The sequence below is a fragment of the Geotrypetes seraphini genome, chromosome 4 (genome assembly GCF_902459505.1).
Source record: "Geotrypetes seraphini chromosome 4, aGeoSer1.1, whole genome shotgun sequence".
NCBI lineage: Eukaryota > Metazoa > Chordata > Amphibia > Gymnophiona > Dermophiidae > Geotrypetes > Geotrypetes seraphini.
Window position 1 is genome coordinate 187,395,932 of NC_047087.1, and position 14,967 is coordinate 187,410,898.

The 14,967-nt window shown below is 36.2% G+C and overlaps 1 protein-coding gene across 3 annotated transcripts in view; it reads left to right on the forward strand.

The window, feature by feature from the left end:
• Nucleotides 1-14,967, forward strand: part of MICU1 (mitochondrial calcium uptake 1) — a 376,908-nt gene that overhangs the window by 118,644 nt on the left and 243,297 nt on the right. For all 3 annotated transcript variants that reach the window (XM_033940604.1, XM_033940607.1, XM_033940605.1), the window contains exon 3: nucleotides 8,519-8,705. In XM_033940604.1, the coding sequence (XP_033796495.1) occupies nucleotides 8,519-8,705 (187 nt within the window). The remainder of the gene's footprint in view (nucleotides 1-8,518; nucleotides 8,706-14,967) is intronic.

Below are 14,967 nucleotides of genomic sequence, written 5' to 3' on the forward strand. Positions count from 1 at the left end.
GGTGGCCCAGACAACCATGGTTCTCCCTTCTACTTCAATTCAACGTCAAGGAGCCACTTCTTCTGCCAATTTTTCCATCTCTTCTTACACAGTCAAGGTTCTCTTCTTCATCCCACCCTGCAGTCTTTACACCTGACAGCTTGGTATCTCTCGGGCTGCCAATTTTTCCATCTCTTCTTACACAGAGCAAAGATTCTCTTCTTCATCCCACCCTGCAGTCTTTACACCTGACAGCTGGTATCTCTCGGGCTGCCAATTTTTCCATCTCTTCTTACACAGAGCAAAGGTTCTCTTCTTCATCCCATCCTGCAGTCTTTACACCTGACAGCTTGGTATCTCTCGGGCTGCCAATTTTTCCATCTCTTCTTACACAGAGCAAAGGTTCTCTTCTTCATCCCATCCTGCAGTCTTTACACCTGACAGCTTGGTATCTCTCGGGCTGCCAATTTTTCCATCTCTTCTTACACAGAGCAAAGGTTCTCTTCTTCATCCCACCCTGCAGTCTTTACACCTGACAGCTTGGTATCTCTCAGGCTGACTTCACCTGATTTTTCATTTTTCTCAACCTGTCAGAGACATTTTGAATGCTTCCAGAAAACCAGCCACAAGACAGTGTTATACTCGTAAATGGACTCGGTTTTCTGTTTGGTGCAATCTTCATCATCAGGAGCCACAATCTATCTCCTTGTCTTTGATTTTGGATTATCTTTTCCATTTATCTCAATCTGGCCTCAAATCCACCTCCATTAGAGTTCATCTCAGTGCAATTTCTGCTTTTCATCAACCATTAGATGAAAAAACCTCTCTCTGCTCATCCTGTGGTTTCCAAATTTATGAAAGGACTCTTCAATGTCAAACCACCTCCAGGAGTTTGGGATCTTAATGTTGTACTTACTAAACTGATGAAGCCTCCATTTGAACCAGTGTGTTCGGCTCATCTTAAATGCCTCACTTGGAAAGTAGTTTTCATCATTTCTCTAACATCTGCTCGCAGAGTTAGTGAACTTCAAGCCGTTGTAGCGGATCCACCATTTACAGTATTTCATCATGATAAAGCTGTACTCCAAAGTTTTTACCCAAAGTTGTTACTGAGTTTCATCTAAATCAATTGATTGTTCTTCCAGTATTTTTCCCAAGCCTCATTCTCATCTTAGAGAAACAGTTCTTCATACTCTGGACTGCAAACGAGCATTGGCCTACTATTTGCAACAAACCAAATCGCATAGATCTTCTCAACAACTTTTTGTCTCCTTTGATCCAAACAAGTTGGGGCACCCTGTTTCTAAGAGGACAACTTCAACTGATTGGCTGCATGTATCTTGTTTTGTTATGCTCAGGCTGGGCTGCAACTGGAGGGTCGTGTCACAGCCCACAAAGTTCAAGCTATGGCAGCTTCAGTGTCTTTTCTACGCTCTACTCCTGTAGATGAAATATGCAAAGTTTCTACTTGGTCCTTGGTTCATACCTTCACTTCTCATTACTGTCTGGAATCCTATTCCAGATGGGATGGACATTTCGGCCAACCAGTGTTACAAAATTTATTTTCCCAATAACCAACTCTCCCACCATCCCATTTCTGGTTAGTTTGGAGGTCACCCACATGTGAGAATATGCTGCCTTCTTGACCTGGGATAAAGCACAATTACTTACCCTAACAGGTGTTATCCAGGGACAGCAGGAAGATATTCTGACAACCCACCCATCTCCCCTGGTTGGCTTCTTAGCTGGCTATCTGAACTGAGGAGTGTGCGCCTATGTCGGGCGGGAAGGCACTCGCGCATGTTCGGTTCGGTGAGTCGCAAACTTTCTTAAGTTCTTAAAGTGCAAGGCTCTTTAGCAGCTGTCCGTATCTGCCTGCTATCCCTGGATAACACCTGATACCATAAGTAACTGTGCTTTCTGAACATAGAGTTTGTCCTCTGAAGAACATTATGGGGTCCTTTTATTAAGGTGCGCTAACCGATTTAGTGCGCGCTAAATGCTAAGACATCTATTATATTTTATAGGCACCTTAGCATTTAGCACGTGCTAATCTTTAGCGCGCCTTAATGAAAGAACCCCTAAGTTTGCAAGAAATGGAAAAGCTAAATACGCAGAGGATTTTGCTAGCAATCTCCAGTCCAGGAAATCTAGTTGATCTTTGTTTTTGCTTTTTCTTTTTCATCAAAGTGTTTCTACTTTTTGCCTTTTTTGCTCAAGTCCTTGGTGGGATCTGCCACAGCTAATCATCTTGATCTGTACAGATGAGACACTCTAGAGTCTCAGTACATTAGGAATGTTAACTTGTTTTGAAATGAATGGAAAAATGATGAATGGTCAATTTTTTTGTTTATTTCCCTTTAAATAAACTGAACAGACATTGATCCCAAAAGCTATTCAATTCCAGTACCTTTATAGTCTGTGGTGCCAGAAAAACAGCAGTTATTTTTGCTTGGACCTAGACAGAGTGGAATCATTTGGGAAGAGACAAGGAAAGAAGCAGGAGTCACTTGACTAGCTGAGCCTCAATTCTTCCAGATCTCTTGCTTTTGTAATTCAGTCTCAAAGTGTAAATGGCTACTTTTTTATGCAGATTATGTTTGATTATTTTTTCTATAGAGATTTTCACTCCTTGGTCCTCTTGCTTTTAAATGCCTTTCTTGACAACATCACCACCTGGTTGACGTTGCACAAAATTGCATGCACTATGGGTCACTGGCTATGATGTTAGATCCACCATAGCTCCCTAGTTGACAGTCATGATCATTACCATTGAGAAAATCAGTAAAGTGTAGGCTGTTATTTTGATCTTTTAACTATTGAAATTCAGATACCTTCTGCTGTCAAGCCACATTTTATTGCACTTTGCTATGCTTCCTTCATTAATAATTATCATGACCAGGATACACTGAAGATAGCTATCCATGTGTTAATGCTCAATAGACTAGACTGGTAGGGTTTTATATAGCAGCAGGCACAGCTTAGCTACCCTTAAATACTTGCAAAACATTGCAATCAAATTTATACATTGTGTTCAGAAATATACAGTAATAGTATTATATTTTTCTCTATTATTCATCTTTGGTTACCTGTCATATTCAGGATTAAATTTTAAAATCCTTTTGCTGGCCTCCAGGGCCTTTTATGCAATATGATACAAATAGTTGTAGTCTGATACGTACTAGCGCATGTTACAAAAAATAAAATGAAAAGGGGAATTTTCCTTTGATATACTATAAGTTTTAAGACGCAGGACAGTTTCACAGAGTTAAAAAGTTACAGAATAATAAAGTTTTTAACAGTTTTCTAAACTTTTAATATAGGAAAATTCCATCCTAAATTCAAATAGCAGAGAGTTCCAATATTTCACAGTTTGATAAGAAAGTGATGCTGTGAAATGCCTTTTTATTTGAACAGCTTTTATAGAAGGATAGTGTAGTAATAAAGCATTTCTTGTACAAAAGCATCTAACACAAAGATGAAGAGAAATGGAATCAGAAATATATCTTGGAAGTAATCCGTGAAGCACTCTAAAAACTTTTTTTTACATAGTTTAAAAAAAGCAACATGTCCTAAGAGGCAACCAATGAAGTTTAATTAGGCATAGAGAAGCCCTGTCAGTATATCGGACATTTAAAAGCAGTTGTAATGAATTTGTAGATGAATGAAATTACATAGAAACATAGAAAATGGCAGCAGATAAAAGCCATCTGGCCTATCCAGTCTGCCCATCCACTATCTCATCTCCCACCTCAAGAGATCCCACATGCCTGTCTGCACTTTCTTGAATTCAGATAGGCTTCATGTCCACCACCTCCATCGGGAGGTTGTTCCATGTATCCACCACCTTCTCCATAAAGAAGTACCATATTTTTCGCTCTACAAGACGCACCGGACCATAAGATGCACCCTAGATTTAGAGTAGGAAAACCAGAAAAAAACCCCAGTCTGAATCAAATTGTGTACTAATATATAGCAGGCTCTGCACCCTGTCTCCCCTTCCCTGCAAAGCTGTTCCTTTGATTTTTCATATACACACAATACACACAGCAGATATAAATGATCAAAACTGACACATTTTGATCACTAAATTGAAAATAAAATCATTTTTCCTACCTTTGTTGTCTGTTGATTTCATGAGTCTCCTTCCTTCCATTCTTTCTTCCTTCCTTCCTTTCTTCACTCAGGCCCAACAATTGCCCCTTTCTATTCCCTCCCTCCCATGTCCTGAGTTCGTGCTCCCTCACTGCCTTCCAGTCTTTGTTCTTTGTTCTCCCTCCCATGTCCCGGCATCATTCCTCCTCCCCCTCACTGCCTTTCAGCCTTAGTCCTTCGTCCTCCCTGCCGCGCCAGAAACTGCATTCCTCCCTCCCTGCTGTGCTGAAGCCTGTCTACCCTCCGCCAATTCCTCCTCCTCTGATGTCGGGAGAAAGCTTGTGGGCCGGCGACGTGCAATCGTTGCACGCTGGCCCTTCCCTTCCTGGAGTTGCAGCGGCAGTGAGCAGGGATTAGGAGCAGCGGTGGCAAGCAAACGGGTGGGGAGCAGTGGTGGGGGTGGGCAGCAGTCAGCCTGCGTACCCCCAACGAGTGGAACATTGTAAAAAGGTACAATGAGGTGGGTGGGGGGTGTTCAAAAAAAGTTACCTTCGCTTCATAAGACACACCGAATTTTCCACCCAATTTTGGGTGGAAAAAAGTGCAACTTATGAAGCGAAAAATACGGTATTTCCTTAGATTACTTTTGAGTCTATTCCCCTTCAACTTTATCGTATGCCCTCTCTATCCAGAGCTTCCTTTCAGTTGAAAGAAACCTGCCTCTGTGTACTTATGCTGTGGAGACATTTAAATGTTTCAACCATATCTCCTCTCTCTCATATTTTTTTTTTTTTCAAAGAAGTCTCTTACGTGCTTTGACAATCACTGACCATTTTAGTAGCTGCCCTCTGGACCGACTCCATCCTGGTTACAACTTTCTGAATGTGCGATCTTCAGAATTGTACTCTAATCTGAATGGGGCTTCACCAGAGACTTATACAGATGTGCAATTGCTTCCTTTTTTCTACTGGCCATTCTTATTTATATGCACCCAAGCATCCTGGCTTTGGCCATTGCCCTTTTTACCTGTTTGGCCACCTTTAAGATAATCAGAAATGATTACCTCCCAAGTCTTTACGCCTTTCAAGCACAGAAATACTCCCCTCCCCTGCTCCCTTGGATTTCTGAAGCCCACGTGTATGATCCTGCATTTTTTAAGCATTAAATCTTATTTGCTAATTTCTGGACCAGTCTTCTCCCTCCTCATGCTATCTACACCAGTGTTCTTCAACCTTTTTACACCCGTGGACCGGCAGAAAAAAAAGAATTATTTTGTGGATCGGCAAACTACTAGAACTAAAAACCCCTTTTCCGCCCCATCTCCGTGAGCTCGGTCCCCACAAATCATCTGATCAAATCCACACAAGCCTCAGTTATCATTTTATATTGAATGTATTTTATTAAAGTATAAAAAGAAACAATATTCTGTACAATTGTCATTTTATAAATACAAATAATTCAGAGCAAGGATCAACAAAACCCCTGTCTCCCCTCCTCTTCACATATAGCCCCTCTACTATCAAGAAAACTGAAGAAGCCAAATTATTACAGAATGCTACACAGAAATATCATGCTAACAGAATACTGCAGTCACAAATGACAGGAATAGTTTTAGGGGAGTGCAACTAGGGCAACTGCCCCCTGGTCAGAGAGCGCAATAAGCCAGCTGGAAGCTAAAGAAGCACTGTCTGGGTTTTGCGGTCCCCAGTTATGTCTAACACCAGCTCTAGCAGGATATATATTTCAAATCTGATATATTCTAATCACAAAATAGAAATAAAATGATTTTTTTCTACCTTTTGTCGTCTCTGGTTTCTGCTTTCAATCTTCTTTTCACTCTTTTCCTTCCAGCGTCTGCCCTCTGTCTCTTCAGTCCAGCATCTGCCTCTTCCATCCACTGTCTGTCCTCTCCCCCTTCCATATGGTATCTGTCTTCTTTCTATGCCCCTCTCCTCTTTCCATCCAGCTTGTGCCCCTCTCTCCTTTTTACATGATTCATTTCAGCTTCACTGCTCTCTTCATTTTTATCTCTCCTACACCAGATCTATCATCGTTGTCCCTCTCTGCTTATTTTTCTGCTGACCCCTTCCTATCATTAATCTCTCTATTTTCTCATGCCTGTGTCTCCCCTTTCCTTCCTCTAATCTCTCTGCCAGCTGTTTCCTTCCTTTATTCATTCTCCCTTCCCTCCTCCTCCTGTCCAGCAGTAACTCTCTTCCCTTCCTCCCCTCCCAGCAGCATCTCTCCTCCCTCTCCAGTAGCAGCTGTCCCTTTTTTTCCCTTGCCCAGGAGCTTCCCAGATTCCTTTCCCTCCTCCCCTCCCAGAAGCATCTCTCCTTCTCCTTCTCCCTCTGCAGTAGCAGCTTCCCAGATCCCTTTCCCTCCTCCCCTCCCAGAAGCATCTCTCCTTCTCCTTCTCTCTCTGCAGTAGCAGCTGTCCCTTTTTTTCCTTGCCCAGCAGCTTCCCAGATCCCTTTCCCTTCTCCCTTCCCAGAAGCATCTCTCCTTCTCCTTCTCTCTCTGCAGTAGCAGCTGTCCCCTTTTTTCCTTGCCCAGCAGCTTCCCAGATTCCTTTCCCTCCTCCCCTCCCAGAAGCATCTCTCCTTCTCCCTCTGCAGTAGCAGCTGTCCCTTTTTTTCACTTGCCCAGAAGCTTCTGATAGTGGCTTCTCCCCTCCCAGCAGCTCTTCTTACTTCCCAGCGCAGCTATTCAGGAAGGCAGCCTCGGGTCCTTGGTGGCTCACCTAGCCAGGATGGAGAATGTTCTGCTTCAGTTTAAAATTAATGTGAATCCCAAATGATGATGAAAAGAAAAAATCAGGCCTCTATATTCCCCCCTCATCCACTTCCTTTACCTGAAAAGTCAAAATGCAGTAACTCAAACCTTTATCAATATTCGGCTAACTTGCCAGTATAGAACCATTTAACATTTGGATGCATTTTCAAGCCGTATTTATTTATTGGGATTTATTAACCTCCATTTCGTGAAGAGATTCACCAAAGCCTGTAGCAAAAATCCAAAACACAGTATCTTAATAAATGGGAGATGTTAGGCCACAACACAGTATTGTATTAGTTTTGGTTAAGAATTACATCATGGGAATTGATTTAAAGAAATCCGTTTTTTAGATTTTTCTCATATTTATATTCTCAACAGTTACTGTGTGCAAATCTGCTTTTGTTTTTCTCATGCAAGAATAATAATAATAATTAAAAAAGTTAAAAAAGTGATCAGCTATCACTCCTCAGATCTTGCTCTTCCTTTGTGCACAGAATTTCACCTCTTGTACTGTTCTGCTTGTGCAGTCCAAATCCCCAATCCTGCAATTTTTAGCACAAAAGTTTAGCTATCAACCTCCAAACCTTTTTTGAAGTTTCACTAAACTCTTTGTCAGGTCTTCTGCACCTCTCAAAGTGTTTACCTTGTTGCAGATTTTTAATATAAGGCAAAACCTACTACAATATTGTTTATGAAAATCTTGCCAAGAACTGATTCTGTGATTACACAGTCAGTAATAATCCTTTTCTGAGTGAACATCATTTACTGCTACTCTTTTTATTGCCTCCAAGCAAGAACAATATACATTTCTATAAAATATGCCTTTTGGGAACAATGTATTGACATGAGGCCAGAAGTCAAATGTTTCAAATGCCTATGAAATGATGTTCTGTGTACATCGAGGAGGCGATGAACTGACCCACTCAAGATTGTTTACTTTGAGAATTCATCAAATAACCCATACTTGACTAGAAGAACTCAATAAAGTTTATTCCCAAACTTGCCAACATCCACATTTTGCCTTAGCTTAACAGTCATCCTTAGGTCCCTTGAGGAAGATGTTTGAGTTGAAACACAGCTCATGTTGGGTCAGTATTTTTCAAACTATGTGGATACAGTTGACTGCATAGAGAACTACATTTGTTGTGTGATACAATAAAATCTGGCATCATGAACATCAACTCCACAGTTCTCCCTTCTTGGTTCTATGTATATTGAGCATGATCCAGGCTCCTGAGTTGTCGTAATGGTATTATATTAATTTGTCTGATAACTGTCTTGATATATGTGTTCAGTTGCTGTAACTCAAATGTATGAGATATACCTGTAAATGCTATTTCTCTGTAATCTGCTTTATGTTGAAGTAAGAGTAGAATATTAAATACAACAAAAATATTCAAAATGATATTTCCTAGATATCATTTCCTTTAGTAATCAGGGATGTCACACTTATGTTGTACTTTCTTAGAATATATTTCAACACAAGAAAGGTAACCTTCTAATCTAAAACAATCAGATTATGCTTTTCATCCTCAGGGATCAAACATTATATTTTTATTGTGCAATGGAAGAGAAAGACTGTTGTAATTGTATGTCTGTATTGGGATGCACACTGGAGAGATTCAGTTTGGTTATTATTTCTTTCTCTGTGATCTTTTTGATATAGGGTCCATGCAGAAGCACAGTCTTCAGTGAAACACAGTACTGTGGATGAGCCCAAAGGAAAGGAAAGAGACACAGAGAAACGAAGAATTGATGATGAAACAGAGAACGAGTCAGTGAAGTCCACTGATGAGGACATGCAGTCTGAAGGGAAGAAGAAAAAGGCTCGTACTGGCTTCAGGGATCGGAAGGTGGGTTATCGGACTCTAGACTTGGCTTTGTTTATTATGAACTTTTTTTTTTTTTAATTTCTTTATTGATATTTTGAACTTGACAATGTATACATTTGAAAAATCGAAAAAAAAAACTATATGAAAATACACTATTAACATCAGAAATATTACAATAAAAATTTTAAATCCCTTCTTAACCTATAACAGTAATGATATTATATTATACTCATCAATATTATAGAATATTATGAAATTTATACCTCTAAATAAATAATACACCCCCCCACCCCCCCTGGATGTGCAAAGGAATCTAACATAAAGAAAAAGGAATCACTTTAATTATAATGTGACAAAATTAGTTAATGGACCCCAAATCCCCTTAAAGGATTTAACAAACCCTAAACACTCTGCCATAATCTTTTCATATTTATATGTTGCACATACAGTTGCCCACCAAAAACTAAAATTAATCCTATCATGATTTTTCCAATTAGATGTGATCATTTGAACCCCTATTCCTGATAAGATCATGAAAAGGCGACTATTATTTCTATCCAAAGTGGGTTTATCATGCAGAATCGTTCCAAAAATTATTGCTTCATATGTCAAAGGAATAGAGGATTGAAGAATATTATTAATTTGCCCCCAAATTGACTTCCAAAAGCCAAGTATCAATGGACAAAAAAATAAAAGATGATCCAAAGTCCCAATATCAATATGACAATGCCAACATCTATTAGATTTAGAACTATCTACTTTATTCAACCGAACTGGAGTCCAAAAAATTCTATGTAATAAAAACAACCATGTTTGTCTCATAGATGCTGACATTGTACATCTTAATCTCCAAGTCCAGATTCGTGGCCAACGAGAAACAGAAATATGCTGTTTTAACTCGATACTCCAAATATCTCTAAGACTATTTTTTGGTTTTTTATTTAAAAATCCAGAAATCAATTTATACCACTGGGCAGCCTGATGTCCTATTAAATCTGTTTGGTAGCAAAGGATTTGCAAGCTAAAATAAGTTTTCAAATTTTTCCATTCAGGGAACCCCATCTGAATAGCCTGCTTCAACTGCAAGCACCTATATTGTTGAGTGTTTGAAATACCAAATGAATGCTGCAGTTGTGAAAACTCAAGCAGATTACCATTAGAAATAAGATCATCTAATGTCCTAATATTTGCCTGCATCCAATTCTTCCAAGCGATTCCAGCACCGCCTATTTGAATCTTGGAGTTTAACCATAAGGACTGTAAAGTAGATTTCATTATTGGTACCTCTGTTAATTTATCAATAAATTTAATAGTTTTCCAAGTATCCAATAAAATTATATTGTCCTTAGCATATTTATGAAATCTGATACTTAATACATGTGGAAGTCTCATAGGGGACACCAAATTCCGTTCCAAATATAACCAATCTGGTTGATGATCAATAAGCTCAGGAAGGATCCAATACATACCTTGACGCAATATATAGGCTTGATGGTACCTATAAAAGTTTGGAAAATTTACCCCACCCTCCACAATTGATTTTTGCAACGATACTAAAGCAATTCTTGTTTTTTTCCCAAGCCAAACAAATTTTGTCAAAATATTATTTAATTTTTTGTAAAAGGACTCTTGAAAATAAACTGGTAACATACTCATTTGGTAACAAACTATAGGCAAAATCATCATCTTTACTGTTTGCACTCTCCCCCACCAAGAAATATGCAAAGGATTCCATTGCTCACACAATTCTGTAACTTTTAGTAATAAGGATTTTTCATTTACCTTCATTGTTTCTTCCAATGTACTTTTTATCCAAATTCCTAAATATTTTATTCCATCTTTCTTCCAACTAAACTGAAACGAATCAAATAAGCCTTTTATACAATGTACATTTAGTGGAAGAATTTCTGATTTATTCCAATTTATTTTATAACCTGAAAATTTTCCAAATTTATCAATCAAATCCAATATCAAATATCATCAATCAAAAATCAAAATATCATCTGCATAAGCAGAAATTTTATATTCCCGACCTGCATAAGGAATACCTTCTATCTCCTTTGATTGTTGAATAGTAAAAGTAGAGGTTCCAAAACAATATCAAATAACAAAGGAGATAATGGACAACCCTGTCTAACTCCCCTTTCTAAAAAGAACCTTTCTGAAAAAGTATTATTTATATATAATCTAGCAGATGGGGAGCTATACAGGGATTGAATCATTTGTATAAATCGAGAACCAATACCAAACCAATCCATTGCTTGATACATAAAAGTCCATTCTACCCGATCAAATGCTTTCTCTGCATATAAAGAAACAGAGAAAGCCGGATCTTTCATATCCTTTGTTAAATGTAAAATATGAAAAGCTAATCTTGTGTTATTTGAAGAATGTCTTTGAGCAACAAAACCTGTTTGATGCATACCAATAATATAAGGGAGAGCCTTATTCAAACGTAAAGCCAATATTTTAGCTAACAATTTCCCATCAACATTAATCAAAGAAATAGGCCTATAGTTTGAAACCAACATGGGATCTCTGTTTGGCTTAGGCAAAACTATTGTTAAAGCTTCTGCCATAGTACCTGAAATACAACCTTTATTTAGTTGAAACTGATATAATTTGATAAGATGGGGTAACAAAATAGTTTGAAAAGAGTTAAAAAATTATACCGTATATCCATCACTTCCTGGAGCGGATCCAACTCTAAGGGACTTTAAAGCCCTCTGAATTTCTTTTTGTGTTATAGGTGCTTCGAAATTTTCTCTCATATCATCAGGAACTTTAGGCCCATTAATCAACTTTAAAAATTCAAAACCATCTTTCTCTTTATTAAAATAATGCTCAGAAGAATACAAGCTTTCATAAAATTTCAAAAATTGTAAAATATTTTTAATTTGAGAATGAATTATTCCATTATCATCTGAAATAGCCATTATATTAGCTTTCCTTTTTTTTGCTTTTAAATAGTTAGCTAGTAATCTTCCCACCTTATTTGAGGTTCCATAATACAATGCCTTATAGGACACAAACTCCTTTCTAGCCAATTGTGATGATATCTCATTGTATCTAAATTTTACTTTTAGCAAATTCTGATAAATACTTTGTTCCCATTTTTCCTTTAATTTAATTTCCAATTCTCTAATATTTTGTTCTAAAATTAAAAAATCTTTATTTAGTTGTTTTCTAACATATGCTGAGTACGAAATTATGTGTCCTCTCAAGGTAGCTTTAAAGGCATCCCATAAAATTTCCTGAGACATTTCTTCTGATTCATTAAACTGAAAAAATTCACTTATTTTTAACTTAAATTTTTCTATAAAATTGGAATCTGCTAGCAATGTATTATTAAACCTCCAAACAGGTCTATTATTTTCTTGTTCATCTATCTCAAAATCAATCCAAATACCCCCATGATCTGAAAGTATAATTGAATCTATATTCGCCTTCTTAACCTTCTGTACTAAATTATCTGAAACGAAAAAATAATCAATTCTAGAAAATGATTTGTGAACATGGGAATAAAATGAAAATTCCTGATCATTGAAATGAAAAATCCTCCAAATATCTTTTAAACCACAAGAATTTATCAAATTATCTAATCCTAAAGATTTTAAAATTTTACTAGGCTTTTTATCATTACTGCATTAAAGTCCCCTGCCAAAATTAAATTGGAGAAAGATGATGGTAAAATTATTTGTTGAAGGTTTTTAAAAAACTCAGATTGATTCAAATTAGGTGCATAGATATTGAACAGTATCAAGGTATCTTTCCCTGAGCTCATTTTTACTTGGACCCATCTTCCGAAAGGATCCATAGATAACATAGTAAAAGTAGCCATACATTTTTTATGTATCAAGATAGCCACACCAGCTTTTTTGCCTACAGCAGGGGCAAAAAAACACTGTTTAACCCAACCCCCTTCCAGCTTACTTGATTCTAATGCAGATAAATGAGTTTCTTGCAGGAAATAAATATCTGCCCCCTGTCTTTTAAGAAAAGATAAGGCTTTCTTTTTCTTTATAGGGTGATTGAGTCCATTAACATTCAACGAATACATTTTAAAATACATTTATATTTATATTTATTTTAAGGAACCAAAGAAAATGACCTGAAAAGATTTTAATTCTTATATATATTATCCCAATTACACATCCAATTACCCTCCCTTAAAACCCCTATATATCCTCCCACACCCATCCCCCATAACAAATATAAGTGAATGACAGCACACATAAAGACCAGGAAATCGAAAGAAATCCCCAACCAGCAAACTATCAATTCATACTATAATAAAATCTTAAAATAATGAATTAAATTAAAATCATTACTTAAAATTACCATAAAATGAAATCTTGAAAATAATAAATTATATTATATAACTAATATCATTTTTCATTATAGACATTAAAACTTATTATATAAAATTTCCAACTTATCCAAACAAAACAAAAATCACAAAAATTAATAAATACCAAATATAAAAAACTAAATGAATAAATAAATTAATGTTTATGATTAATAGATACCCAATAAAATATTAAAATAATAAATATTGAAATATGAAATGTTAAAATTAATATATTAAATTATATAATTTATATTATCTAAAATTAGAGACAGTAGAAATTATTATATAAAATTATCATCCTATTCAACCAAAACATGTAACAAATTTAGAAAAATTAATAAATATTAAAAATGAAGACTAAATGATTAAATAAAATGATTATTACTAGATATCCAGAATATAAATGAACATTAAAATAATAAAAATTCCAAATCTTCCCAACCTTTAAAATTCATATCCATTCATTCCCTCATTATAAATTTTATAATAAAATAAAAACCTAAAATCAGCAAACAAAGAACATATAAGAATAAATATATATAAATACTAAATACTTGTCACACTAGAAGAAAATCATATCTAAAGATAAAAATAATCCATTTCTCAACTTATAAAAGATTCAAATCATCTTTACTAAACACTAATGTTACAGCTAGAGGATAAAAAAATTAAAATAAAAATAAAACTCATATCTCTATATTATTTATGTTATTATGGAAGTATCTGCCATAATATTAAAAAAGATATATAAATTATAATTAATAAATCAAATAAACATCTATCATCTGTTAATCCATAACATCAGAAAAAATAGAATTAGATTTCAAAAAATTGATGACCAGAACAAAATTTCCAGGACAAGCTTGTCAAATCAATATTAGGTTTCATAAGAAGTTGCAAAACCACAGAACCAGTCGACCTCAAAGACTTGTTATATCCCCAGGAAAGTCAGTCTTGTTAAAACCACAGGAAAGACAACAGAAAAAATGCTCAAAAAATTAATAGAACTTTGTAAAAAGTCTTACACTACCCGTTCTGACAAGAAGGTTTTTGCAGTTAATTGTAAAACTATAAAACAATAAATTAGCACAGAAAGGAAATCCATTCAAAGGCAGGAAAAGATGTCTACAATTGCAACAAAAGCATCATAGGATTCAAAATGTTTGCAAGCAAGTCAGTCCAGCAAGTCACCTCCACCCCATCCAATCCCAAGGGCCAGATTAAAAAAGTAATATTTGAGATTGTTCTTAAATTTGAAAAATGACTTCCAGAATAATGTGGTAAATAATTTCATAACTTTGGATCCAGATAGTGAAAGGCAGATCATCCTGTACTTTCATAATTTACTATCTTTGCTCTTGGTAAAACTAATTGATGGCAATCAGGAGATTATAATGTCCTATATGGAGTATATGGAACAGTTAAAGAAGCAAGATAGAGGGATTGGCCTAGATAGTAGGCCTTATGAATCAAGATGAGAACTTTAAACAGAATATCGTAATATACTGGTAACTAATCTAGTGTAAGATGGTTGTATTTCTTGGCTCTACAAAGTAGTCCGAGTGCTGTATTTTGAAGGGTTTGTAACCATTTCTTTCACAGTCAAATTGCAGTTGCCAAGGTGTATTGATGAGAACAGAGCTGTGCAAAAATAAATGTCATGGGGCTCCAAAGGTTGCTATAAATATTCTCAGATGTGTGGTGATATGAGGTAATTTTTTAACAGAACATCTACATGGAAGGCACATATTTGGTAAAGATAACTAAGTGCCCATAAAATGGACATCCAGAACCAGCCTCAAAGGCATGCAAATGCACACATACACTTTTACGGCTGCTTCTCTGTGTATACTTCCATATCTTTTATTTAAACGTATGTATACTTTGCAGCTGTCTTTGCTCAGCCCACATTATATCCCTTGGAATGCCTTT